The 27,777-nt window shown below is 47.8% G+C and overlaps 7 protein-coding genes across 7 annotated transcripts; 2 read left to right on the top strand and 5 right to left on the bottom strand.

The window, feature by feature from the left end:
• Positions 1 to 4,394: 4,394 nt before the first annotated feature.
• Positions 4,395 to 5,172, bottom strand: N7537_010355 (uncharacterized protein; the record flags this gene model as incomplete). Its single annotated transcript, XM_056901409.1, is given in 5 exon segments — positions 4,395 to 4,686; positions 4,697 to 4,850; positions 4,878 to 4,970; positions 5,021 to 5,073; positions 5,102 to 5,172. The coding sequence occupies 5 exon segments, from the start codon at positions 5,170 to 5,172 to the stop codon at positions 4,395 to 4,397; spliced, it is 663 nt and encodes a 220-aa protein (XP_056750077.1).
• A 246-nt stretch (positions 5,173 to 5,418) lies between these two features.
• N7537_010354 (uncharacterized protein) lies at positions 5,419 to 5,854 on the bottom strand (the record flags this gene model as incomplete). The annotated part of the gene is made up of 2 exons (XM_056901408.1): positions 5,419 to 5,588; positions 5,635 to 5,854. The coding sequence occupies 2 exons, from the start codon at positions 5,852 to 5,854 to the stop codon at positions 5,419 to 5,421; spliced, it is 390 nt and encodes a 129-aa protein (XP_056750076.1).
• Positions 5,855 to 9,240: 3,386 nt separating this feature from the next.
• N7537_010353 (uncharacterized protein) lies at positions 9,241 to 9,441 on the bottom strand (the record flags this gene model as incomplete). Its single annotated transcript, XM_056901407.1, has 1 exon — positions 9,241 to 9,441. The coding sequence occupies one exon, from the start codon at positions 9,439 to 9,441 to the stop codon at positions 9,241 to 9,243; it is 201 nt and encodes a 66-aa protein (XP_056750075.1).
• A 2,035-nt stretch (positions 9,442 to 11,476) lies between these two features.
• On the bottom strand, positions 11,477 to 12,958 carry N7537_010352 (nucleic acid/nucleotide deaminase domain-containing protein; the record flags this gene model as incomplete). The annotated part of the gene is made up of 1 exon (XM_056901406.1): positions 11,477 to 12,958. The coding sequence occupies one exon, from the start codon at positions 12,956 to 12,958 to the stop codon at positions 11,477 to 11,479; it is 1,482 nt and encodes a 493-aa protein (XP_056750074.1).
• Positions 12,959 to 14,070: 1,112 nt separating this feature from the next.
• N7537_010351 (uncharacterized protein) lies at positions 14,071 to 18,292 on the top strand (the record flags this gene model as incomplete). The annotated part of the gene is made up of 2 exons (XM_056901405.1): positions 14,071 to 14,596; positions 15,078 to 18,292. 2 exons carry the CDS (start codon positions 14,071 to 14,073, stop codon positions 18,290 to 18,292), a joined length of 3,741 nt encoding a protein of 1,246 aa, XP_056750073.1.
• Positions 18,293 to 19,088: 796 nt separating this feature from the next.
• N7537_010350 (DUF3176 domain-containing protein) lies at positions 19,089 to 21,029 on the top strand (the record flags this gene model as incomplete). Its single annotated transcript, XM_056901404.1, has 1 exon — positions 19,089 to 21,029. One exon carries the CDS (start codon positions 19,089 to 19,091, stop codon positions 21,027 to 21,029), a length of 1,941 nt encoding a protein of 646 aa, XP_056750072.1.
• A 3,680-nt stretch (positions 21,030 to 24,709) lies between these two features.
• N7537_010349 (uncharacterized protein) lies at positions 24,710 to 25,673 on the bottom strand (the record flags this gene model as incomplete). The annotated part of the gene is made up of 2 exons (XM_056901403.1): positions 24,710 to 25,474; positions 25,527 to 25,673. 2 exons carry the CDS (start codon positions 25,671 to 25,673, stop codon positions 24,710 to 24,712), a joined length of 912 nt encoding a protein of 303 aa, XP_056750071.1.
• Between the last annotated feature and the right edge of the window lie 2,104 nt (positions 25,674 to 27,777).

The following is a 27,777-nucleotide window of genomic DNA, read 5'->3' as shown; positions in this document are numbered from 1 at the left end:
TCCAGCACATACTCGTGCAGTGCGCTGAGAGGTCCTCATAGGTCAACTCATATGGTGATTCCGATTAGTTCTACGGTTTAAGGAGCTGGCCAGGAATTGTAAGTTCAACAAATGATAGTGGAAAAACAGAGGTTGTGATACTGTAGCAATTAAAATTCAAGTAAGTGTATAAAATGAGGGTCGTCCGTTGAAAGTGGTGAGAAGGTTGTTTAGACACTGTCCCTCTAAAAAGAAATTGGGTTGATTGAATAGGATTGGTTAAACAACATTACCCTCCCCACCTAGGCATAAGGTCCGTGCATTTTCCTAATACTCTCGCACCCCCCAGGTCTCTGGCCCGAAATTAGTTCAGCCTGGTTGCAAGGACCACCTCCGCTCCATTCCGAGCCCTCGGGCGAGACCGGAGAACTTGAACTTACTATCCTCGTTCTCTCATGTGGTTCACTGGTAGACATGGGTGTCCATATATGGTTAGCGTATCTCTTGTTCTCGCTGAGAGTACCACTAGACCCAAATAGGCAAAACATTATCCGTGATCCCTCTGATATATGAGAGTGCCTCGGGAAGATCATGGTTTTTATGGCAGTCGTTTGTATGCTGTGTTTTACGGAATGTCTTGACCCAGTATATCAAGGGAGCCATCCCATACCTTATGTACGCACTTAATTGCCAAAAGAAACCACAGTTTCTGAACTACTGGCGTTATAAAAATCTCGCTCGGCACATGGTGGAAAATTTGATTTTTGATGGGGGTGACTGTCACATTGGGGGTTCCTTTTTTTCCTGCGGATGGTTGATCGGGCCTATCCGTTCTCCCATCAACCTCAATAAGAGATGATCGATATCAAGCAAACCCCTTCTCCTATAAATACCTTGCCAGGCGTCTCTAGCCAAATTTCCATCCATAAGGCCTATTGTCTGATAAGAGATATAATTACGAAGACAGTACAGGTATCTCGCTTTACCTTCCACGAGGTCTGCTAGTAACTACAGGAAGTTCCTAATGCCTTGGACGTACACAGAGATATCAAAATGTATGGAGTTAATGCAGGTAATCCCATACTATTTACATATAAAAAGAGGATATTAGCTGACTGCTAGCTTTGTACACGCTATATTTACGGGAAGATCACGCAACATACCTTGCACAGCGGGCGGTTTGATTGGATTAAGGAAGAGGGGCTTTGCGAGTGAAGAACCTGAGACAATGATCCTCCATACTGGGACTGTACTTATTGAATGATTTGGAAAGAGGCCGAATCTTCAAGTACTAACGAGACCAATTCAGGTATCGCGCAAACGTGGAGTCGACGCGTTGTATCCATCCTGAAAGTTTGCCTGAAAGGTCAAACTGGTTGATGCCTCAGGCATTCAAGCGAGTCACGGGGTGAGTAGGTTGAGTAAGCTGGTAAACATCCTGGTGCGTAATCTCCTTTGTTCCCCTGTCTCAGACGGCAGGGTCCTTGCTGTATCCACCTCGACTTTGTTTTAGTCGATTGTCTGATGAAACTGCTTTCGACAAGGCATAAAAGAAACAATCGCCGAGCTACGGCGTCAGCTTGAGGAGGAGAGACAGGCGCGAGAAGACGAGAGAAAAGCGCGAGAAGAGGCGGAGCGGCGCCAGGAGGAAGAAAAACAGGCGCGAGAAGAGGCAGAGCGGCGTCAGGAGGAAGAAAGACAAGCGCGAGAAGAGGCGGAACGACATGTGCAGCCCAACACACTGTTCACCCTTCTCGATCGCTGCCACAACTCTCTGTCTCAAGCGATCCGAGTTGAGACGGATGCAACTCTCACGACTCAGGGCGACGCGACCAACCCAGTGAACCGACTTTACCCTAAGAACATAGTCCCTTGGCTTAACTTCCCTCAACTCTAAGAGCAAGTCTGGAGGAAACTCGACCGCACGGGTGCCTTCACCTCGCGCCCCCTCTTCCCTTCTGATACCCAAATAGATTATGTCGTTACGAATACCCAGAACCGGCCGATTTACTCGGAAGCCTCTCTTCGGAGTTTTGAGCGAGACACGGTGGATAACTTTGTCGAAATGGTCATTAAGGCATTGCAAGATGATGAATGCCTTCGACAAGAGTTTGAAATCCAGGGCCGAGTCACCTTCTATGACCGCTCGAACCCATCGGAAACTTCACTGGAGAACAGCTTGGAGCAAATGAATCTTCAGGATGCACGGACACCTCAACGACCAGCGAACGCCAGGTATGGGAGAGGCAGAGGAAGGGGGAGAGGAGCGGCGCAGAGGCAGAAGAGCGCTGGCACTGCCCGAAGGCGCAATCGGCGCGCCGACCAGTTCTGCGTGCACAGTGTGGTCAACAAGCGACACAAACCGGTATATGCAGTAGAGTTCAAAGCGCCGCATAAGGTGACAATCCCCGAATTGGTGGCGGGTCTACACTAGATAGACCTGGCTCACGATGTCATCGACTAGGAAGGCGACACATTTGAATTTTATGCCACACGCCTTATCGCCGCCGTGGTCACTCAAATATTCTTATATATGATCGACAGTGGGGTTCGGTACGGCTACATCTGTATAGGGGAGGCTTTTGTTTTCCTCTATATCCCGAAGGATGATCCTACAATTGTTCAATATTTCTTGTGTATCCCAAATCAAGACGTGTAGGCGGACGATGAATTGCGCCTCCACCGTACCGCCATCGGCCAGGTGCTTGCGTTCACCCTTCAAGCGCTGGCCGCCGAAGCTCCGCCTCAAGAGTGGCACGATGCAGCACACGATAAGCTAACGACCTGGAAGGTTGAATATTTAGACGTGTTGAGAGAAATTCCCGAAACTCTCCGTAAAGACCCGCGGGCCTCTAATTATCGGCCCTCGCACTGGAAACGAGACCGGAAAGTACACAACACCCGCTCTCGCGCTTAATGTCAACCAGGTGCGTCTATACCGAAGCACTCGTCGACTGAAGGCAGTGGGAGTGATCAAGAATCCCATTCGCCATCCGCCGCAGCAGCCTCGCATAGCCAATCGAGCCGTGGCCGAGGCAAGCTTCAATCAGCTAGAGGAAGCGAAGGGACACAAGCCGGCCGGAACAACAAACAGACTTCTCAAAAAGATGGGCAATCTACGCGACCATATTGCACCATTGCCTGCATCCGCGGTATGGTCAACCGAGATCCTCTGGATAAAGAATGTCCCAACTGGAAATTTCACGGTGGCCAGAGACACTCCGTGGGACCGTAGGAGTTCACACGCCAGCTTCACTGTCAACTTTCCCGAAACCGAAACCATGGGTTTGAACAACTTCACGTCTGTGGTCGGACGGGTTACCTTATCAAAGCGACTCTTCTATTACACGGATACACTGTGATAATCAAGGCTACCACGGCGGACAAGCAACATCTCATTAAAGCAGAGGCAGACAATTATCGTTCTCTCAGGAGCCTGCAGGGAAAACAGATTCCCGTCTGTATTGGGACATTTACGCCACGAGTCTCATATTGGTACCATGGTGAATTAATGGCGCAGATGATGATACTGAGCTGGTCTGGAGAACGGCTTCAGCATGTTATTAACGATGAGAATTCCAGATTCTTGTACCAGGAGCGCGACAAAGCTCTGACCGTGCTCCGGTCGCATGGAGTTGTCTATAGCGATAGTGAGTGGCGCAATATGCTGTGGGATGACCTGGGTGTTCGTTTATTCGTTATTGACCTGGAGGAAGTGAAATGGTTAAAGCGCCCTCGGGCTCTTGAACCAACCTCTGGCAGCATACGGTATAGTCATCGCGTCGGGGTGGGGAAGAGCAGAAAAAAGCTCCTGTCTAGCTCAACTGCTGTCTGCTTATGACGGCCCTTAGACCCATAGACCACTGGGTTAGTTGACATTACGTCTATACCTTCAGATCACTCGTGATACCTGGGGGGAGGGAGTACAGCGTTAGATTCACAAATCGAACAAGGAAATCAAAGCCCTCGGCATAGTATATGAAGACCTTAGGCGAGACAATGTCCTTTGGAGTGAAGAGCTTGGGCGTGCTTTGATCATCGACTTTCACCGCTCTACTTTGAAATGTCGACCGACTCTGCAGCGACCGGGGGTAGCAAAACGACGACTATACAAAACTCCAAGCTATTGCCTACTGGCTAGTACAGGTTGTAGGTTGATAAATGTGTTCAAATCAAGGAGTGAAAGTATGGGAACTAAAAGAGTGGGGGCCTAAGATCGATAGGCCAAGAAAAAGACAGGCAGGGTAGCAAAGTACCTAAAGGGCAAAGAAATAACCAGTAAAATAGTGAAGCGCCTCAAACAACAAATCAACATCCAAATAGCGACATAGGTTTGGCTAGTCCTGTCCTCAAACCAAATGCTGTCGCGGTGTTATTCCCCTTTGCCTCTCCATTTCGCAGGTGTTCTCTCTTCCTTAATGTCCTTCTTGTACCCAGGAGCCCTCTCTCTTCAGTTGGCTCCCGGCCTTTGTCTTCGCTACCCAGTTTTCAACACTAGTCACAGCGCTAAAAGGCGAGTTCTTCTGCTCCAATAGGAACGACAAAACTTCAGCTGGACTGAAAACTTGATCTGGCATCTTGGAAGCAAAGTCGTTGGCAAGTCTCTCAATCGTCTCATCACCGAATTTATGCTTTGATTCCTTGTGGTCTGCCGTCTGCTTGAAGACCGTGTTGAAAAAGTTGAGTGGAAATCTTCTTATCAGCAAGCTGGAAATACACTTTCTTGTCTGCGCGGCCAGGCCGAATGAGTGCTTCGTCCAGATGTTCGATATGATTGGTCGTCATAACAAGCACCCGACCTTCTTGAGACGATATACCATCAAGAACATTCAGAAGACCGGATAGGGTGATTGCAGATGTTGAGTTGTTCTCTTAGTCTGTATCGGTGTCGTCCCTACGCCCCATCCCAGCGGCGTCCACGTCCTCTAGGAGAATGATGTAGTGCGGCGGAAGCTCAGAAAATAGCTTCATCAGCTTGCTGTCAGAAATCCCTGACAGTTAAAGCGTATAAATATCCAGTTCAAATTCCCCGGCTAGGGACAGGCTGAAGCTGGATTTTCCGGTTCCAGGAGGTCCATATAAAAGGTACCCACGCTAGTAGGGAATTCCGCGGTCAGCATACCACTTTTGGGTATCCTCATCCAGAAAGTCCTTCACATCCCCCAAAAGGTCATCCTGTACTTGCTTGTCCATGATGACTGTAGAGATGGGCCGAATTGGTCTCAACCTGGTTTTCTTCCAGTCCCCTTCGCGGTGCTCAAAGACAGTGATCTTTTTGTCAATGTTATTAAGATAATTTCCTCGACATTCTTCAACGAGCTCTTTGAGAATGTTTGGATAAAGGCTAATGGAGGAGATGCAGATGTCTTCTCGGTGGTCTTTGACGGCACAGTGAAGTATGAGTAGGTGTCCCTTATACCAGAAAGGGAAAGATCCATCCTAAGGCGAAAAGGTCAATGGCTTTTTCTTTGCTTGGTTTTGGATGGTTGTTCGCTGTGGAGATCTAAGAGCGATTATTGAGTGAGCGTTGCGGACAAACGGTTGGTGAGCTATCCAATCGACTAGCATGTCGTACGCTTCGTCATAATACGAGACATGGATTGTCGAAGCTGCGGACTGTCAGACCTATCCCATCACAAGGGAAGAATTACGAACTGAAGTAGCTTCTCACTAGCTCCCCGACGTAGCGGACTGCATAGCGGGTGAAGAGGACGAATATCCCTACAGTACAAAGAAGTCGAGTGTAGCTGTCTAGGTTACCGGCAAAGAGCTGCTGTGCGGAAGCAGAGACCATACTAAGACTAGGGAAGAAAATATCTAGAAGAGATATCTGAGAAGGGTTGTGGTAGGAACTACCCCCGTTAATGGCGTTCATTGCATTTAAGAGAATCTCGAAAGATATGATTATCGTAGTTGAGAGAGTAATAAAGGATTGCACCTGCTCCTATTTATACCTTCGTTGCTACCCTGCTCCTTTTCAAATCATCGCCGCCTACCTACATACTATACTTACGTATATGGGGTATATCCTGCGGATATTACATATCTTGCTCTAACTGTTGGCCCTGACCAGTACAATCTAGACTAACACCAGCTAGCGATGGCGCCGTTTAATCGACCACTACACAAACATTTAAGGTGAGTGTCGAACTTAAGCTTAGCGTAAGGTAAGATATCACTTTAACTTACATCTCGCGCAAGATACGTTTCCATTAATTTGCTAGCACTATAAGATAAGCGTTGTGCGTTCTGCTTTATATTGTGTGGCTTACAGGTTCATATTAATCTCTATACTAATGACGTGTCTCTAAGCACGTGATAAATTGGTAACAGAAGGCACGAAAAAGGTGCCCAACCTTATCTGTATCGATCATATGATGCTCTCTCGTGCAACCCCGCCAACTAACTCTGGTTCCTAAACTTGTTCGCTTCGATAACTACCACCTACGTTCGCGATGTTCTGAGCAGCAATAAGGCTGACTTTGCCGTACCTATTACTTACCCACAACCAAGTAGATCGATCCCCTAGGGACCTTAATATCCCGGCGAATAAATCAAGACGTAAGGTTTACTATTTCGCGACGAAAAGACTATCTAACAGTCTAAGCTAATTTTCGCAAGTATAGGAACCTTTACCACTCTATATCGCGCAAACCTACGCGGTTTACCGAACCACTAGTCTTCATAGCCTTGTTACGCACTAGCTAACTGGTCACAGTTAGGTTAGATGGGTTCAGGGTATACTTGCCTTAATATTCCTCGAATGGTCCAACGTCAATGATCGGATCTCAACTGAGCTAATGCCGCGCAGGGCCTTATAGTAGCCTAAGTCCTTTTGAGCGATCAAGGAACTGATGCCAGGTAGAGCGCCGAGTAGATCTATACCGGGGTATTGGTCTGCTCGTGAGTGTTGTCAAGTTATAATCAAGTAAAGAGTCACAGTAATCCAAAAGGTAAACACAAGTAACAATGTATGATTGAAGACGAAGAACTAAACTAAGTACATGAGGGAGTGTCCTTATATATCCTTCGTTTCCTACTCCCTGATATACTCCTGGAGTATATTCGGGAGTCACCGTATACTTCTGCGTATACTCCTGGAGTCGACGCAGGAGTCACGGTCACGTGGTCTAGGCGGTCACGGGTGATCGGTATTTGTTATGAGGTAGAATTGCCATTTGCCCCGCAAGGGCCGGTAATGGCTGCCCTCTGGCAAAACCCTCTTCTGCCGGATGCGCCGCACGTGATTCCGATCGGTTGGCTCTTGATGGCCCATTGGTGTGCCTGTGGGTCACCACTGATTGGTGACGGATAGGTCCGTAACAATAGGGTCAAAAAGGATATAGGTCCGTTACGCTTATAGGTCGAAAGAGTTCTAGGGATAGATGGTTTAGTTCCGCTTCGAATAATCTATCCTTAAAAGCGGTAAGAGCCAGCTAATCATCTAGAAAGTGTCTCAAAGTTACAATTTTAGTACGTCCTAACCCCGAAATTTGTAAGGGGTTGAAAACATATAACCGACTCCCAACCCGTACGTTAGACGGCTTCAAATTGTTTTCTATCTAGGGCGTCATAGCAACATGTTTTTGCTTAGTCGTATACCGACCGATAAGATTAAGCGGATAATAGGGAGGGAGGGGTAATATACTAGAAAACGTAAGTTAGTGGCTTATCTTGCTCTTCGGGTCAGTTAGAGAAAGCATAGTCAATATAGCTAGTGCACGCCGAGTAATATAGGAGAATTATTCAAGCCAGATATTGCATACTTGTGTTAGTAAAGGCTTGGTCTTATTTAAACAACGATATAGATATATCATTCGTCTTAACCAGGTTATCGAACTTCACAAAATGGATTCCGAGCTGATATTTCAACTAACTACGTCGACAATAGCATCGATTTGCTACGGAGCAAGTCTTACTTTCTGGCTCCTGTCGATCAAGGCTATGAGCTTACGAAGACTGAGCAATGAACCACTTATCTCTAGTCAAGCTTTTATAGGTAGTTTCGTCTTCCTAGGGTCAATCGCTTCCATTCTACTAGCGTTTTTAGAAGTAAACCTAAAGGACGGCAGGTTGCTTACTTCGCTGAACCCAATTTCCTCTCTAACCGTATATCAGATCAGTTTTTGCCGATACTACGGCAGGAAATCGGCATTATACTTCTTTTACTCATTTTAAATGAGGTAAGTATAGTGAAATAGAAGGAGCGCGACACTAACCTCTACTAGTATCTATATGTTTCTACTTTACAACCCTAGATAACCCATTTGATATCTACCTTACTATTTATAGGAACAATTGCCATTCTATCACTTTCTATTTACCTATCGGTACGCTTCAACTGGTCGCTCTGCCTTTCTATATATACTTTATTAACCAAAAAAAGTAGAAGAACCGTAACACTTTATTTTCTTTATTTATGATCGTCGCTTTGGCTAGTCTTAGCTTCGTTTATACCCAAATAATTAGGGCCTAGATCATATATATAAGGCTATAGCATATACAAACAAGTACTTTCAAAATATTTTGGTAGTATCCGCGCCTCACAGCTGCCAGGCACTAACGAGCCTTATAGGTAGCATCTATTAGCTCAATAGGGTTGTTTCTTATTTTATTAGGTTTGACTACTCTTGCCTATATGCAAACCAACCTACAGACGCAAATTATAACGGTATATACCGTGACTAAACTACCGTCGTACACTACTCACGCGCTATATAGCTCCAAATTGCCATAATAAGCCTAAGGAAGGCGGTCGTTTCATTTTGCCTTTTCCGCGCGCCCGAAAACACCATGGATATATTACTTTCAAATGAACATGTCCGTCCAACAATAAGAACAGAGTACAATATAACATAAGGAAATCACGTGGCAACCGCCAAAGATCGCCGCTGTTTCTTGAGCGTCGTGCTCCAGTACACCTGTATAGACCCTTTACTTCTCCCGGCGAATTTCTGTACAAACTGTCTCGTTACCTCCGACTAAGCAAGGTTCTGTTCTTCCCTTAGCTTCACTAATAAAGATACTTCTTCTACGGACCATTATAAACTTTTTCTCGTACTAGGAGTATATTGAGTATCAACTAGTTCGGTATTTTGGCTGGTTATAGTCGTATGTAATGTCTGAATCTTGGTTTGCGATGCATCTTGATACAGTGGCGTAGACAATGAGATAAAGCACCCTTAAACATCCAGGACAAGTACTCTAGCCGGTCTTCGACAGGAAGGGCCGAGAATTGAGCATTTCACAGCCCACAACAAGTTATGGTTCGCTAGCAAAAATTCCCGCAGTTGCAGTCTCGCATTGACCACAAGATACAGCATCGACTAAGGGCGCGGCATTTTCGCTATTGGCCCACATGACCGAGCTATGATTTCGAGTTTTCAGCCGACTGGGTGGAGAGGGATCGGAGAGGCCGACGATAACGACAACTGGGCGTTTGGCCAGGCAACCGGGAGCCATTTTATAAAGCCGGGGCTATGCAATACAACCTCAGGCGGTACAGCGGGAGAGGGATATGCAGCGTCGAGGGTATACTGGCACATTGCAGATTTGAAGGGAGGCCCGCGGAATCAGAGACGAAAAGGCGCACTGGCAGAGGGAGACTTAGATATCTTCGTAGCATGGTGCTCAGTCACTGCCCTAGGGAAGGAATAGGATCATCGACACGAAAGAACAGGATGCTGTATCATCCCAGTGGTTACGCTTCTGGGTGACAGGCATTGCAAGCCGGATGTCGGATCAAGCGGCATCTCCGGTAAAAATGAAAGGGGCAGTGCGTCGGGCTGAAAGCAAATGTGCAGTAGTCGGTGGGGGCCAGAGTAAAAGAAAGGGGGCGGTGATGAGTGTAAGATAGAGAGGCAGAAAAATGGAAAAGTGAGAGAAAGGGAGGAAGACCAGGGAAAACGGGTCTTTTATGTCGGAGGGCATTGAAGGTAGGTTACGTGACGGCGTATTTGGGCGCTAAACCCAAACCGGCAAAACTAACCGCATATAGTAATTCACAGGTCCGCTGTTTACATCTAGAATATAGGGACCTGTGAAATCGACGCCGAAAATGACAACCTCTGGCGCCAGAAACGGCCGCCTTTCCACCCGTAACTTTGGACAGCGAGCCGTTGCTTGACCGCCTGCTCCATTTTACTGGCCCCTATTCTGTACCCAACCAGCACCGTTAGTTATTATCCTCTTGTCCAGCTGTTGACGCTCGACTTCAATGATTGTTCCCCCTATTTCCACTGGCGACCAAACGACGCCGAAAATGGCTCCCCTCTGCATCCTAATTTAGGGCCCCCTCCTTCTCGGCCAGCCTAATCGAGCGCCTATAAGATACCTTATCCGCCCTCTCTTCCGGGGTCTTTTGATACCCTTTATCCCCATCCCGCTGCCTTGATCGCCCTTAATATACTTGTTCTAAGGTCATTTATCAAAGAATTTAAACCTTTGCCTCCGTATCCGTGTTCACTTTATAGCGCCTATATTGCTCCTAGACCTTTGCCAACTCCTATGGGAGTCGTAGTCTATTGGTAGGTGGCTAGAAATACGCGATTTCAAATGGGGTGACCCGATCGGCTAGGAACTACGTTAGTTAAGTTAACTAACTTAACGTATTTCATATGCGAGCTGGACACACAAGCGAGCTGGACACAAATGCGATAAATTACAACATAGTATCACAACAATCATAGGTTATAGGGACTTATCCTTATAAAAGAATACTTTTTAGGTGGCATCTAGTCTCTAGGAAGAGTTTAATGAATTTCTATCCCTTAATAATTGAGAGATATATATATTTCTAGCTCCTGGCAACGTAATTTTCGATACCGCAGCTTTGTAGATTTTAGATCTCTTCGAAATTAATATACAGTGTTCAAAATCCTTATCAATGGTTATCGGCAGGCAATAAAATAAAATAAAACCGTGGTTGTTGAGATATCAGTGTAGAATATATCGCATTTACTATGGTGTTTTGGGGTGTCCAGCTCGCTTGTGTGTCCAGCTCGCATGTGAAATACGTTAGTTAAATTGCCAGCTAGGGGCATTATAACAATTCAGACTGGTTGATTTCCAATTGGTCCACGGGTGCGTAGTAAGATTTACTAAGCAGTATTTCCTCCCGAGGTCAGTCGCCACCCACCGCCGTTCCGGACAAACAATCTTCTTAAACAGTCCTAATCAATTGCGTGTCCCTTCCAGAAGGCCGAGCCTTCGCTATCTCGTTCCTTGTCCAGCATTAAGCTTGAGAGACCCAACACGTAGCGGTTGAAAGCAAGGTCACTCTACAGTTATTGTCGGTGCACATAATCACCTGGATTCAGTCGCAGTCAGCTTCATGACCCTATATACAGTAAGAGAGCAGCAACAGGAGGGAAAGCAAACAAAGCCGAGGAAACAAAAATAGTAAGACAGGCAATAGAGCTCCTTGAACTTATACTCCCTTTTAGATCCGCCTCGGACCACGGCCGTTGCTCGTCCCTTCTTAACTTCAGCAAAAGATTTACCTCTCCCGAAGGCTGGTGTATAACCCGTTCCATTGCTTGCACTCAATTCTCACTGCGATACCGTGAGCTGTGAGGCAGAACGTCCCGTCCGCCGGGAGGGCATATGTCATATCCCTCTCTAGTTCCACCACGTCCACCATTAGAGACCCAGTAGGAAATTTTATGATCTGCTCGACGTCCGTTCTTTCAATAGAGAGCGAAAGACCCCTTGTTATGGATTCGGAAGTCGAACTTCCTTCCATCTCGAGGTGGATATGTAGAGGGCCAGCCAGGAAGAACGGCGATGGCGCCGTCGGAGTTATGATGCCAGTCAACCGGTCGCTGGGCGCTAGAACACAGCCACTGAATACTTTAGAATCCCCAGGCGGATTTGCAGTTGGGACCGCTGTTTCCACGGTTCTGGAGCCTGGAGAGACACCAGAAAGCGACACCGCTCCCGTAGTGATTTCGACCGGATCTTGTACAGCGCTCATTGTCGACGCCGAGACCAACATAGGAAGTAAGGTACTTTCATTCGGGTAGGGGTGAGCACCCATTTGACCTTTGTCTCGAGCTCTGATAGTCTGTCGAGCGTGGTCCACTAGGATTTCATTGAATCGGTGCTCCAGCGTCGTGAAAGACAAAAGCTTTGGCAGACGCCAACCAGGGTACAATCTTCCATGTGTGCGTGATGTGTGCATCTTGTCATGATTTTGGATGAATGCATGGCACAAGAAACAAGCATCCTTGCTGGAAGCGATGGCACGCGGGAACAGCGGAGGCGATTGAATTTCGCAGTAGGCGATTAGCTGGATCTCCGCATGGATCTTGGCTTCTTGGAGAATTCTATTCGTTTGCTCAGAGAACTGGTAATTCGGATTCTTGGTCTTGCCATTTTTCATGAATCGGGAGATCTGGGAGATATTATACTGTTTACCATTGATCTTCCCCAAACGAGACAGCACGGCTGGAAGACTCGGCGAGTACGTCGGGTGATGGGGTCGATCGAAAGCCTCTTGGGGAAGGGTTGCTAGTTGAATCTCAATGTTCCGGACAAGAGGAAACTTCTTAGCAATGCGATGAAGCACCTGAGCGGCTTCTTTATATCTGGATACTTTTCGAATGATGTTGAGCAGAGTAGCTGTGAAGGCTGCCTCCTTGATCACCTTTGTGGGACCAGAGGGAATCAGATGGAGGAGTTGCTGCAAGCCATGTATGTTGTTTAATCGATACATCTTTTCCACAATGTCATTGAGACGATGCGAAACACGATGATTGGACCATGCGTTGACGGACTGGATCACGCTTTTGGATTCTGCTCTGAATATCGACAGGCTTTCTTCTAGGTTGAACTGAATTAGCTTCTGGGGAAGTATTTGCCGAGTGCCTTCTGTTGCTTTTTGCAGAATGTCTTTGATGGACGCTTTGGAGTCTTCCCATTTTTTGCCAGTGAGCCGCAATCTAGAAGCGATTCGAGAAGAGCACATTTGCACAATCATCTCTAGAAGTTGTTTCGTGATCTCCGTGGAGCTGCCTCGTTCTGGCTAAATTCGAATCAGACGCTACAACAAATGGCAGAGACTAACGAACCATATAGTGATTTTTTGAGTACTTGAAAAATGTTCTCAAATCCAGTTTTCAAACTTTGAAGTAAGCCATCCCCATCTGAATATGTTTTTTTATTGATCGCCAGCAGAGACTTCATTGCTGCACCATTGGGGTCCTGCTCGACACACATGGCAGGGATATAATCCGATCCATCTTTAGTTTTGGCAAGAAAGGAGAGGACCTCCACAAGTTCCTTTTCTTTAGAGAAGGAAAGTATGTACTGCTTTTCAGAGCCTCGAAAACGTTCGGTGGGCTTTTGTTGCGGTGGCTCAGGAACTTCATGCAGCAAGTAATTGAGAGCAATATTCTCCGCACAAACCACTGCAGCAATATGCGGTTCACAGTTCATTGTGCGAGTCCCAAAGTGATATGAGAGACCAAAAGAAAGGCACTCTTGAGACTAGATGAGATCTTAATATACTTTAGTAGGATGGATATGCGGACCTCCACTGTCGTTCGGCGCAGGCGCCTTACCTGTTTGTAGTGTAAGCAGCAGGGGTCTCTGCCCGCCTTATGCAGAGCCCAATGGGAACGAATCCCTGCTGATTATGAGCGGTCCGATTGGCAAGGTACTTCCGTATCACCCTCCCTTTTTGTCTTGGCGGTACGTCTAGATTTTCCTGTAGCGTAGGTGTAAAACGGCTCTTGAAAAAGAATTTCCTTGGCGCTTAAGAGGCGATAGTTCAGGGGCTACATCAGAATTGTATAATGGCAAATGGCGATCAGATTCGTGTATGAGGGTAGCTTGTTCAGCTGCCTTATGGTGAGGCTACGGACGACGTACATGTGACTCGCCTCGCCTGGGATGCTCGACGCTGATTTGACTAGATCTGAAAAGCCCGTGGGCGCTTAGGCGCTGATGAGATTTGCACTGCTTTGTATGGCCGCTACAACCACTCCCTCTTGTCCTAACTGACGACCCTCAAACATCATACCTACCTCTTCTTGTCACAACACCGACTCTACCACAAAAGCCGACCGAAAATCTGCGTTTGCTTTCACTATGTCCGAAAGGCCGCGTCGACGTGTATTACTGCATGATTATACGGTCGCGTGGATATGTGCATTGCCGATAGAGTTGGCGGCTGCGAAATGTTTGCTCGATCACCTTCACAATTCGCTTCCTAAACCTGAGACTGACCACAATATCTACACGCTTGGGAGTCTGAGTGGACATAATATAGTGGTCGTCTGCTTACCGTCCGGTGTTTATGGGACAACTTCTGCTACATCCGTGGTGACTCAACTGAAGCAAACCTTCCCTTCCGTAAAGTTCGGGTTGATGGTCGGAGTGGGAGGGGGAGTACCTACCAAGAATGTTGATATTCGTCTAGGAGATGTGGTCGTTAGCACACCTATGGGAACATCTGGTGGCGTGGTCCAGTACGACTATGGGAAAGCGTCTCAGCAGGGCCGCTTCCAGCGCACGGGATCACTCAATAAGCCACATGTGTCTCTGCTGGCCGCTCTCTCCCAGATACGTTGCGACCATATGCTGCAGAAGTTGCCGCTTGGCAAGATAATGTCTGGTGTTTTGCGGCGTCACCAGAAGCAATTTTCCCCTCCAGGCGAAGACTGGCTGTTTCTCTCGGCATACGAACACCGAGGAGGCAGTGGAGACTGCTCGTTATGTGACAAAAACCAGCTTGTCTCGCGTGAATCACGCATGAATGGCGAACCACAAATTCATTATGGTCTGATTGCGTCTGGCAATCAAGTTATAAAGGATGCTGTGATGCGAGACTCTATTGCAGAAGATATTCCTGTACTCTGTTTCGAGATGGAAGCAGCCGGACTCATGGATCAGCTTCAATGTCTGGTCATACGAGGAATCTGCGACTACTGCGACTCCCATAAGCACAAAGGGTGGCAGGGCTATGCAGCTCTTACTGCAGCTGCGTATGCGAAGGCACTATTATCATTTCTTCCACAAGTGAAAGACATGAAGAAGTCAGATCAAGGTATGTGATCATCACCTTGCAGTATCCCCATCAACTGATCATCTTATAGAAGCCGATTTTGGGGAGGTGGAAAAAACTTGTCTCGCAAATCTGTTCATCACCGATCCTAATGAAGATATGAACTCAATAAAACGGACAAAAGGGGATCGTACTCCAGGAACTTGCAGCTGGTTTTTAGAGTCAGACAAACTCAAGTCTTGGTTTCAGCGAGACAAGGGCAATGATGAGCTGGAGCGAAACATTTTGTGGCTGTATGGTAACCCCGGAATTGGCAAGTCGACGATGGCCGTGACACTTGTGGAGGAAATACCGCATAGTTATTATTTTGCCGACGGGAATAATGTCCTAGCTTGCTTTTTTTGCGAAGCTGACTCGGAACGCCGGAGAGAGGCAACGTCGATACTGAGAGGTCTTATATATCAGATCATTACTCAGCACCCCCCAGTCTTGAAACGGGTCTTGTCAAAATATCACGTTCGAGGAGACGCACTTTTCGCCTCATTTGATTCCTTGTGGGCGTTGCTTATGGATATTGGACAAGCAACTACTAGCCCTGAGATATACTGCATCATCGATGCATTGGACGAATGCGACCGCAAGTCACAGCAAACCTTGTCTCATCAAATTTCCCAGTCGTTCAGCAAAGCAGGCACGACCCGCTTAGACACACCCAGGTTGCACTTTTTAATTATCAGCCGTCCGAATCACGAGCTCAAGAGTTACCTATCGTCCTTCACCTATGTTGATCTAGGCTCATTTGAAGAGGTAAAGAAGGATCTTCAATCTATGATCAAGGATACAGTGAAGGACCTCGCGAGAAGGAACGACTACACTGATCCCGTTGCCCAGAAAGTACGCCAAATTCTTGAAGAGAAGGCCGAGGGTACCTTCCTCTGGGTCGGGATAGCTCATAATGAATTGATATCGGTGCAGTCGAGGAAAGTAGTCCAGAAGCTACAGGATCTTCCAGGAGGGTTATACAAATTGTATCGGAAGCTGCTGCTCGATGCAGCAACATGCGGCCCAGACGATTACCCGCTGATTAAAAAGATTTTGGAGACTGTTGCATTCGCATTGCGACCACTCACAATAGGGGAAGTAGCTGAAGCATGTCGCCTACATCTTGACACAGATTCCAGTAGTCGCCTCCAATTCACGCGAGAGATCATCGACTTGTGCCATTTGTTGGTTGTTGTTGACAATGACCATGTGCGAATGTTGCACAGATCGGTGCAAGAATTCTTAATGATGGAGATGCAAGAGATCAATTCTTCTGCAGCAAACTATACACTGACGTATCGCTGCATCGAAGTCATTCTTCAACATTGCCGGCCAAAAATAAATACATCAACTTTGAAGCCTAGCCATGGATTCCTTGGTTATTCAGTGCTGCACTGGCCAGAGCATGCAAGGTTAGCTCAAACAGACTTCAACATTCCGAAGGAGCACGAGGCATTTTTTCAAGGCCGATTAGCGACGTGGAAATGGTGGCTCGAGAGTTACAACCACCTGGAACAATTCTCAGGGGCTGATTTGGACACGGGCATCTCTGCCATTCATGTTGCCGCTCGTTGGGGAATTATTCCGTTAATCTCGTCCTTCCCTCAGCATGGACTGGAAGTCAAAGATGCACAGGGACAAACACCTTTGCTCATTGCTGCCCAATACTCCCAGTTTGAAGCCATAAAACTTCTAGTTGAGTCTGGAGCATGCGTGAGAGCGGTAAATAACGACCACCAAAACGTCCTCCATACTATTTGCAAGAATGGTCATGGAAGTGGCTGCAAAATTGTCAATTTCCTGCTTGACGCTGGAGTCCCTCCATATGACTGTGATAAGTACAACATGACACCATTCCTTTACGCAGTTGGAAACCTCGATGAAGAACTTGCACAAGTCTTTCTTCAGAGGAGTCTCGATCTGACAGTCAAAATTCGAAGACTATCATGGCCTGGACGCACAACTGTGAGCATGTTCACACACAGGAGGTTCAAGGACGAGAGAGAAAGTGCTGGCGTGAATCTAGAATCCGGCCTCACAGCGCTACATTTCTCTTCCTTGAACGCATGCACAAAGATGACCGCCTTTTTACTCCAACACGGGGCCGATCCAAATGCTCAATCTGATATTGGCGATACTCCACTCCATCTTGCGATCAGGAGCCGCATCCTGGGCCGTGAATACGACGACGTATGGAAGAGCGGTGATTACACCATCGAGGCCTTAAGAGACTTGATCACGGACTACGAAAATGAGGAAGCTTCTGATATCTATCGAGCCATCGATCAAGCTAGAACACACATTGTTGACACGCTCCTCGCGAGCGAAACCATTGACGTCAACATCGCTAATGCTAATGGGGATTGCCCTCAGCACTTGATAGACTTTAGCAAGCATTATTCGCTGTCGATTCTATGCAACCTCATAGAGAAAGGAGCAGTTAGCTCACGATTGAACGGGTGTCATCAGACATGTCTCCACCTTGCCAGCAAGCAAGGGAACGTGGAGGTGGTCCAAAAACTTGTGGATGAAGGCCACGATATCTTGTTGGAAGACCGCGACGGATTGAGCCCGTTCCACTACGCATTGCGCGATAGTCGCTTAAATGTCCTGCATTGTCTGACAACAGCATGTGACGGCGCGCTTTCGAAGCTCTGGTACTCGATAGATCATCACGGCAGAAATCCATTACACCATCATGTCTCGTCCATCTTCTCCAACTTCAACATGGTTGACTTCCTGATACGGATTGGCTGCGACGTCAATCAGTATGATGCGAAGGGAAACTCATCCCTTGGCCTGTACGTGGGATCATTTCACCTAAGAGTTCAGAGAGACATATTCTTTCTACTGATGAATAACGGTGCTGATCTACGGTGGGTTAATGGACGTGGAGAAAATTTGGCCCACCTCCTCATGCACCATAAGGGAGCAGACACTGAGATTCTCGAGCATCTATTTAATGATGGCCCGGATCCAGCAGCTCAAGATTATAACGGGAGGACCTTCATGCACCACGGGGCCATTCATGGTGCGTTTACCAAGGAGCTTGTAGAGTTCCTTCAACGGAAAGACTTCTTGGATATGCATTCCAAAGATTCACTTGGCGAGACACCCCTTAACTATGCGAAAGAAAAGGCGCGTAGAGAAGACTTGGAAGACGTCCTCTTTGATACAAAGTGGGACGATTCCTTCGACGCTCTGTACAGGGGCTTTACATCTGCCCCAAGGGCGCCATGCTCAAGCAAGGGCAGCATTGGATGATGACAATCGTGCCATTTCGGAACTACTTCGATGTTAGCCCTCAATGCGCTCGTCATTTAAGCGTACCGGGAGCTTTGTCAAAATACTCGGGGATCTCGAAGAGACCAATTCCATCACTATCTAGTGGATCGTCCTAGAATTCACCCAGGTCGTTGGAAGGTCCCTAAGGCAGAGCAGTTCTCGTCCAAACGAAGACGTTTTCGGGAGCTCAGGGCATCGTCCGGCTCCGTCAGATCCGCCTCATAAGTAGGATCGCCCCACTCGTCCGAGCTAGTGGTCGTCGCGGTTATATCATCCTCGTCACAGACGCTTCCCAGCTTTCAATTCCGTCGAGTCGAAAGCGCGTCATTTTTGGATCGAGGGAGCAGGAAGGACGGAAGGAGGAAGAACGAAGAATATGGGGGAAAAGGCCGCTGGTAAGCGAGGAGAGATAGGCTTGCGAGGGAGATGGTAGGAAGGGTGGATGAGCGAAGAAATTAAGGAATGAGGCTACGGTACTTGGCGCCAAGATGATATTAGGGCGCTGGGCCAGGGACGGCAAAACTAACCGGATGTAGTAAATCACAGGTCCCTATACTACAGCTCAACTTTTTTGACTGTTCAATGTGTGGCTGAGTGCAGATGCCAAGACAACGATTGTTTCACGTAGACCAAAGTCCACTCAATGATGTTCCACCTAGTTCAGCTGAAGGGATCCGTGCGACGGTCGCGCCATGAGAGCGATTCTCAACCTTTCTCATCCAGCTTCTCACTCCTTCTCTGGTTTGGGGGGGGGGGGTTTGAAGATTCCACAAAAATGTCCTTTGGATGTGATGAAAGGAACCACAGCGACCAAGATAATGAGTTAGATAGCAATCTAACTCAAGCTACGTTGGACCATAGCGACCAAAATGTTGAGGCAAGCAAGAATTTGGTCCCAGCTCCGTTGCACAAGCGGCTTTCGTCTGGTTGGAGCTCCCTCGCACTTGATACATGGCTTTTTGAGATTATCGCCATCTGCTTCAGTGTCGCTTGTTTCATCGCCATATTTTGTATTCTATGGGTGTACGACCAAACCCCAACACCAAAATTTTCCCACGGACTTACGTTAAACACCATAGTTTCGGTGCTTGCAACTGCGTCTAAATCGTCTTTGATTTTTGTTGTGGGCCAATCCATTGGCCAATTGAGATGGATCTGGTTTCAGAAAGGCCCAAAACCGCTGTCCCACCTCCAAGATTACGACAGTGCGAGCCGTGGACCATGGGGTTCCTGTTTCATATTATTCCAGGACAAAGGCCGTTCGCTTGTAAGCATCGGAGCCTTGATCACCATTTTGGCTCTTGTGTTTGATCCATTTGTACAACAGATCCTGACATATCCAGTCAGACAAACATCAAGAGACTCCAGTTCTGCGACGGCCAAACAATCGCATTTCATCCTCCCAGGGGACGGAAACATGGACTTTATGGATGCCATCAATTCTGCATTCTGGTCAAACGACTTTGCTGTGAACCCGACTTGTGCGTCTGGCAATTGCAGCTGGCCGCTATTTCAGTCGGTCGAACTGTGCAGCAAATGTGAAGATGTTACCTCCAGCGCAACCCTCATTGGCTGTGACAACGTCCCCTTTAATGCTAGCTTAAACGAGGATCAGTCGGGCCCTTGCAATATCTCCCTACCTCAGGGAGACTCGTCATCGGAGCCAGTCTCCATAATTCCGCACTTCGGGGATAGCTTCGATATGTACATCCCCGAGGACATCATTTGGGACGTCCACAGACTGAAAACGATAGTCGACCCCGACGTATCACACAGTTCGTATCTTTCGACCTCCAGTGATATTCCCTACGTTGTCGTGAACAAAACCTTCATTGGCGTGAAGAACCCACTGTTAGTAGTCGCGCACGCTGCACTCACCCTTCCCAGCGGTAAAACAAGCAAGCTACAGTCTCATCCCGAAAAGGGGCTCAAAATACGTAATGTCACACAATGCGTGTTGTCCTTATGTGCCAGGACATATAACGTGTCCGTGTCCGACGGTATCCCCTCAACCAGCATCTCAGCACCAGATTACGGTACATTCGTTCCCTTCAAAGACCCAGAAGGGAAATCACCTGGCAATGTATGCTGGCATCCAGGCACGGGTACCTCAGTCAACGTGGCCTCGAAATCTGATGGCCAATATACGAACACCACCGAGTTCGCATTTTGTCCAGCGACACTCTTTGATGATTATGACCTACAGCTGACAGGCTCAAAACAACGCAACTTTTGGTGGACCAACAGCGGAGGCCCGGACTACGCCTTTTGGAGAAATTACCAACGCCGTAATAACCCCGAGGCTTCCTCCCAAAACGTCCAGAAGATTGTAGCCTCTGGGTTAGAGAAGGTGACGCATAATATGGCGGCGTCGCTGGGAAAATTTGCTCGCAGCACCAGCAATGGAATGGTGACCGGCAGTATGGCCATTAGCGAGTCGTATGTCGATGTGAATTGGCCCTGGCTGACGCTCCCGGCTCTTCTTCTTGTGCTAGGGATAGTCTTTCTGGTTTCGACGCTTCTAGCCAACAAGCAACGGAAGCTGAGCCTCTGGAGGAATTCTGTTCTCCCTATTCTGTATCATGGACTCGAGCGAGATCTGGTAGAAGCAGGTGACGAATACGCCCCTGTTAGCGAGATGGAGCGGACTGCAGGGGCAATTGATGTAAAATTAGGATTCTCTGATACGCAAAGCAGATTGATGCTTCGGAGATGAAATTTTATACAATTGGGCAAGCAGTTGAAAGAATGAGACTCTTAGAATGGCGGAGGACCCGGGGCCTTTAAATAGAGACATCTATTACCCAGCTTTTGGAGGTAGACTTACTACCTTAACTCTATTCCAACCGTTACCTGGGTAGGTAACTTTTTTCGGGGGCTGTGGTTGGCCGATCGGGTAGGAAAAAATGGGGACTGGGACCAGGTAACGTCCGAGTTTTGTTACGAGGAAATACACACGCAACTGCCGGAAGAACTCCCAATATAGACTAGTGTGTCTTGGCGTAGGGGGCAGGAAAGTCAATCGAAGAGTGTAGGGGTTGCACCGGTTTCGGGACGTACTGTACATATCATTAGTACCTCTCCCTCTACCATTTCCCAATGGTTTGCGCATCCGCTTACACACGTATTCTTTTAAAATTCATACAATATCTTCAGCGTCGGATTGTATTGATATGCAATACCGAACAATATTGCAACCAAAGGGAAGTAAAATCTGATTATGATAATAAGCAATGGATATTGCATAGATATATTTGCTTTTGGATCAATGCTGTTCGAGCTTGAAGGCCGCGTCTCCTACAACGAGCTGGAAAGGACTCTGGAAATGGGAAAGCTAGTGAAAGTTGTGGAGGGGTTGTTCTCACAGCAGAAATTCCCACTTGTGGGGAGCTTGGCCTTCAGATCCATCAATTTTGGTTGCTGGGATATCAAATACGCTTCAATTGATGAAGTCCATCGAGATATTGCACGTTGCTGTGAGAAATATTCGGAGGCAAGGCTGAATCGGGCAGTATTGGGTGCTGATTGAAGCTTTTCCTATGTATAAGACTGTCAGATAAGTTGGATTCGTAAACTCCAACTTCAATGAACCGCCAAAGAGATATTGATAGGTCATTAAACTTGGTATTTTTCGCGCGCAGTTTGGTCCTCTCGATTGCCTGGTCGCAAGATGGAAGCCGACTCGCATCAGCGTCAGATGATAAGACCGTAAGGGTCTGGGATCCGGCCACCGGCCAGTGCGCGTCAACCCTCGAGGGGCACACTAATAGGGTCCTCTTGGTTACCTGGCTTTAAGATGGAAGCCGACTCGCATCAGCGTGTTCTGGTAACATCGTCAGGATCTGGGATCCGGCCACTGGCTAGTGTACGTTAACCCTCGAGGGGTATAGTGATTTGGTTAACTCGATTGCCTGGTCATAATATGGAAGCCGACTCGCGTTAGCGTCACATGATGAGACCTTAAGGATCTGGCAGTATGATCGCCGAAAGAAATTACAGTTCATTCCGAACCCATGCAAAGGGATAAATGCACCATGCCAGTGTAGGCTGTTCTCTAATTAAAGCACATAATATGTCTAGACTAAATGAGTATTTTCGTTGCAAGTCGCTTCTTTGCGTCGTTTCATCCAAAGGCCGATGTCACGAACGAACCGCCGGGCGGCACCTACTTTCACGCCGTGCTTAACAAGAAACCTGGGTCTTGATCCTCATAAATCTGCATAAGGTCGAGACAATTTTCGAGGGTCACATCGCGTGCTTTGTTGATGGTCTCACTGAAAGTCTCATTGCTCACCCGCGATTGCTGCCATTCAGTATATTCGTCCGCAGCGACATCTAGCAGGCCGTCAACCATGATTGACTCAGTACAGCCGGGCCTGGTGGGCATGGCGTCATTAGCAGGAGGATGTATCGATTGCTGAGATGATCCTGCCGGGAGGATAGTGATATTGATTGGAGGACACATTGAACCCATTGTAGAGTTCTCCGCGGATTTCTTTTTTTTGTCCAGTCGCTGGTTCTCCTCGGCATAGAGCTGCTCGCGAACACTGTCAGGGACATCAGCGTGGGTCTCGAGAACCCCACCTTGCTCCACATATTTGACGAGGGCCTTCAGATGGTGTGTCTTCAATCTATGGTGCCTTTTTCCCTCTGGGTCTTGCCAGCAATATTGTCCTTCGTGGCGACATGGAGGCCCGGGACATCGCATGACACGATACACATCGCGCCAGACGGAATGTTGGCCGGAGACCTGCTCGGCGTCAATCTGAGCGTCTCGGTCAGCGAGCATCCGTGTAGTCACCGATGGCTTTCCTCTCTTGTCCGTTCTAGAAGGAAGAGGTCCACTGTCCTCTATGTAGTTGATCGATATCTGAAGCCGGATCTTCTTGCCACGACGGAATAGATAGGCCCACGCTAGCAGCTGTTTCTCCACCACTGTCCAATCAACACTAGTACCTTCAAAGTGTTTGTCAATGTCCCCTTAGGAGTTCACCGATAAGACCATGTCAGTATCATCTAGTCTCACCCGTCGGCCACGGGCTGTCTTCCGTCGTAGAATATTACAAGCGTCCTCTTTTATCTGTTCCCAGTAGGATCTAGGCGGTTGAGTCAGGTCTTGTTTTGTATCCTTGACCACAACTCGATTGTTCAATTTAACCCTCCACTCGATCTGGTAGTGGATACGGTCCGGAGATTGTTCATCCCATACACATCCATCTGCACGTTCAACCACAGGATCAAATCTCTGCTGGTCGGACTGATCTTGATGCAAGGAACGTGAACATTCACCAACTATGTCCTCGGGATCGGGTGAAGGGCTGATTACTGATGGCGTCTATTCGCGGTCTAGGTAACCAGGGGTGGGGGCATACGAGGGAGTCCGTTCCCATATATCGGGCAGTTCAGGTCGGTAAGCATCATCATCATCGTTGAAAGGAGTGTAAGTCATCGGCCCAAGGCAGAAGATGCCACTGAGGAGTCTATTAACATGATTGTGTGTTAGCTTCCACCAAGTGTGATACAGGGCGTAAAAAAAAAAAGGACTGTGGCTGACAGGCTGAGTATTATGATAAGCAGGTTCATGAGTAGTCTGCGGGTAAAGTAAGCAAGTGTTTGACTTGTTTGCATTTCCATGGAAAATTCTAGTTCCCTTGGATCGCCAATGCAGTTACGAGACGTATTTTGATAAAAGTAAACCACGCTATCGAGACTAGTACAGGAACATTAATATTCCGGGGTTATTCCTAATATAGTCTAGTGTCTCTTGGCGGTGGGGCTGGAGAATCAGATACGCATGTAGCTGTTTTTGGAAAGTGACCATGATAGAAGAAAACATACGCAGAAATCCCGTCAAAGTGACGGGTACAATGATAGACGAATTACTCGCTATTGGCCTTCTATTAGCTTGGCGAATATGCTGGTGTGTTGTTCCTGTGAATCGGCTTTGCCTTGCTTGATCGCCTCCACGTCTGATTGGGCAAATGCGCATACTTAGACAATACGTTCTCAACTGCATACACACACACAATTCATTAACGCCCGGCGGCTGAGCCGAAAGGGCAACTATCGCTAAACTACTATACATGTCTTAGTATATACAATTCTGTGACTCATTGGAGCCCATACACAAGACCTTGGCGTATTTGTCATTCTCAGCATGCAGTGTCGCAGCGGATGCTCGTGGGTTAGTAATGCGGTTGGTAGACTGGCTTGAAGGCGCTTCTCCAAGTGTTCAACATCCTATCTTCGGCAGTTGAAGCGCGTCCACCATAAGTAGCACGAGGTGGTTGGTGGGTTAGGTTAGAATGAAAGGGGTGATTTATGTTCGTCGGCGGGGTTAAGTGGCCTCGAGGGGGCCTGTGGCTATGGCGAATCGTATTGAGGCCCGTACTGCCTCTAAGTTTGGCGTCCACTTTTGATCGTCGGAGGGCGACTTCCCTCCCAGGTAGAAGGATAGATTCCCTCGGTGGATGTCGGTACTTGTAGCATCTCCGTCCGATGTGCGTTCCACTTCCGACATCGTAAGAGGAAGTGCTCCACAGTTTCCTTGGCCTGTCCGCATGCACACTGATCAGTGGCGGCCGCGTTGATTCGATAGAGGTATCCATTCAGTCTCGCCATGCCCGTCCGGAGTTGGGCTAGCACGGTCGCTTCCTTCCATGACAAGCGATCATACAGCAGTCGCGTGTGTTTTCCTGGGAGTGCTGCATCTACTCGTTTGGCGTGCTTTCCGACGTCCACTGGCAGGGTATTTCTAGGGACTGCTTGAGACCGTGCGAGATTCAGTGTGGTCGATTTCATCCTTGGGGCGCTTTCTTGTAGGAGGGCGTCTTCTTGTGTCGCGGCTCTAGCCTGTACTTTAGCCAGGCCTAGCATCTTGTTGTCTTCACTGGCAGAAACCCAGCGGAATTGAACATGGTTTCGGTTTCTCTGCAACCTTTTAATCAACTTGTATATCCGACAGACGAATTCCTGGCCAGATTGCTGTCGAGGGTTTCTGAGTGTGAGAACCGCCGCTTTGTTGCTTGTGAGCAGTGTGATCCTGTAGTCTTTCAGCCCTGGCACCGTGCTCAATACGTGTGCCATGGCTGCCAGTTCCGCAGAGAATGGATTCTGCTCTGCTCTTGCGGCCAAGGTTCTGGATAGCGCTTTGTGTTTGAGCTTTCGATTTCGAGGTGGTCGCTTCTCGAGGGCCACTCCAAAACCAACCCACCAGCTCGTTCCGTGCCGAACTGCTAACCGCGACCTGCATGCACCCGCCCGCTTCGGCCGGGCCCTCAAGCTGTTCACCACCATCGGCCTGCACGCGTTCCGCCCACGGGGCTAGCGTGAAGGGGTTAATCGTCTCCAAAGTCTCCATGTCGATGTGCTTAAGCGCATCGGCTACATGATACAGTGGTGAGCGGTGGTATCTTCTGAACTTTCTGATCTGATCTGTACACCGGCGGAGAGGGCCAAGAGACATAACTACACAGCCAAGTCTGCCCGTGGCCAAGTCTGCCCGTGGCCAAGCCTTAACGAGTTCTTGGGACTGATGTAAAGCAGCTTCACCAGGCCCGCTTGTTCAGGCCACTGCCCTGGTTTTCAGCACGCGCATCTTTCGATGGACGCCCTCCAGATATTGAGGCCCCGGCAAAAACCTCTCACCCCAGGTGTCTCCAGGTTTGCTCCTTAAGCATGCATCATCAGCATTTCAGCTAGAACGACATCACATCCATCGCCCAGCTGCAGGTTCTCAGTGCGAGTGAGATAGTAAAAACAGGTCGGACCTGCCCCACTAGGACGACACCACTTTGGCTGGTAGATTTCAGGTCCTCAGTGCGAGTGAGGTAGCTGTTTCTGTCTATTTGCACACCGACACGCGCGTCCGTCCTCTCGGGCCACATAGACAGTCTCGTCGGGTCCTCTCGACCCGTCAGTCACTGCCATTATGTACCACGCCCCACAGGGAGAAGACCCTGCTTCGCGTTACCGGCCGAGATCTCTCTCTACCGTGCCCATTAGACTGTGATGCATCGTCGAGGCGATATTGGCTCATCTCTCACAATAATCACAATCCTTGTAAAGCCCACATTAGCTGGGAGAACCAGGTTAGGTTTGGGGCTGGTAACGAATGAGAAGCGCAGTAGGAAGCAGAAATCCATGAAGATAGAGAAAACATCTTTCCCTACCAAGTTTAGCTCTCTACAAGATAAGCACAGCGTTCTGACCTATGACTGGTGAGTCGACGGTTCCGCTACATGCGGTAAGAATGAGAGGAAGAGGCAAAACGTGGCTGACAGGAGGGAGGAGAGCTTAGCAGGCGATTTTGCCAGATCGCCAGAGCTACAAACTAATTCTGGAGGGTTCCATGTAATATTACTGTACTATGTTGTAAGAGCGGGGTGAAAAAATTATCGTTGGTAGACTTGGGGGGTAGGAAATGCATCAGAGCAAGTGGAGACAGATAAGCCAATAATTAGCCAATAACCGCTAATAAACACCATCCTTCCTTTTGCTGCTAAATGGTGGAGATCAGTTAAATTATATTAATTGGACAAATTCAACATATATGTACAGTATGATTTCCTCGAACAAAGAAAATATTCACCAAGAACTTACTTCACGTTTGACATGCGCATAAAGAACAAGGACCGTAAACACTAACACTGCCGTCAACCGCTCTTGACTTCCTATTTACTCAACGTTTATCGAGTCGTCTCGGTGGGCTTCCGGTTGGAATCCAGTTTCTTTTCGTCTCGCGCGGCGCCGTTCCCTTCCTAATTCGCAATCTTTCCGCTGGCTTGGCAGGACAACTTGTCCCCGGAGTACTGCACATATAACGACCGTTTCGGCAGAAGGAAAATTTGTCGTTTATCCCGATATAGCGTGCCGACCTGATTCATCATAGATTGAACATTGGCATCACCACTTGTTGGATTATTCGTTGCTTGTGGTTGTGGTGGAATGTGTGTGAGTATTGCACCATGCGCAGATGTGCACACGGTTTATCAAGCGAATTAATCTCTCCTTTTTTGAGTTCAATAAATAGCTGCACTCGCAGTAGAAAATAGAACACACCTAGATCATCCCATTGCTCTCCATGTACCAGTACTAAAGTAGACGTCTACCTTCCCCAACTTAACAGAACAATTTGTTCATTCCGTCGAATCCACCACTGCACTCTACCCTGCCATAATTTGATTGCCTGTTTATCACTATTTATTTCGAACCAAATTTAAAAGCCAATGTCCTCTACCAGTTGCTGTCATTCCCTAAGCTATCTCTTTCCTGTTATCAAACATCGTTACAGTATCAGATAAAGAAGGGCTTTGAATTACCCATGAACTACTCATCCAAGCAGGCTTGCTGAATTGACCTTCAATTATCGGCCCTCAAACTTAATTTTCATTCCACGAATCATGTCTGTCGGCTTCCCGGCCACTTTTTTGACCAGAACATAGCTAGCCATGATTCTGTGTTCA

This window comes from Penicillium hordei, assembly GCF_028827395.1.
Source record: "Penicillium hordei strain IBT 12815 chromosome Unknown utg000005l_segment0_segment0, whole genome shotgun sequence".
Taxonomy (NCBI): Eukaryota; Fungi; Ascomycota; class Eurotiomycetes; order Eurotiales; family Aspergillaceae; genus Penicillium; species Penicillium hordei.
Note: the sequence above shows the minus strand (reverse complement) of the source record. Positions and strands in the feature narration are given on the sequence as shown.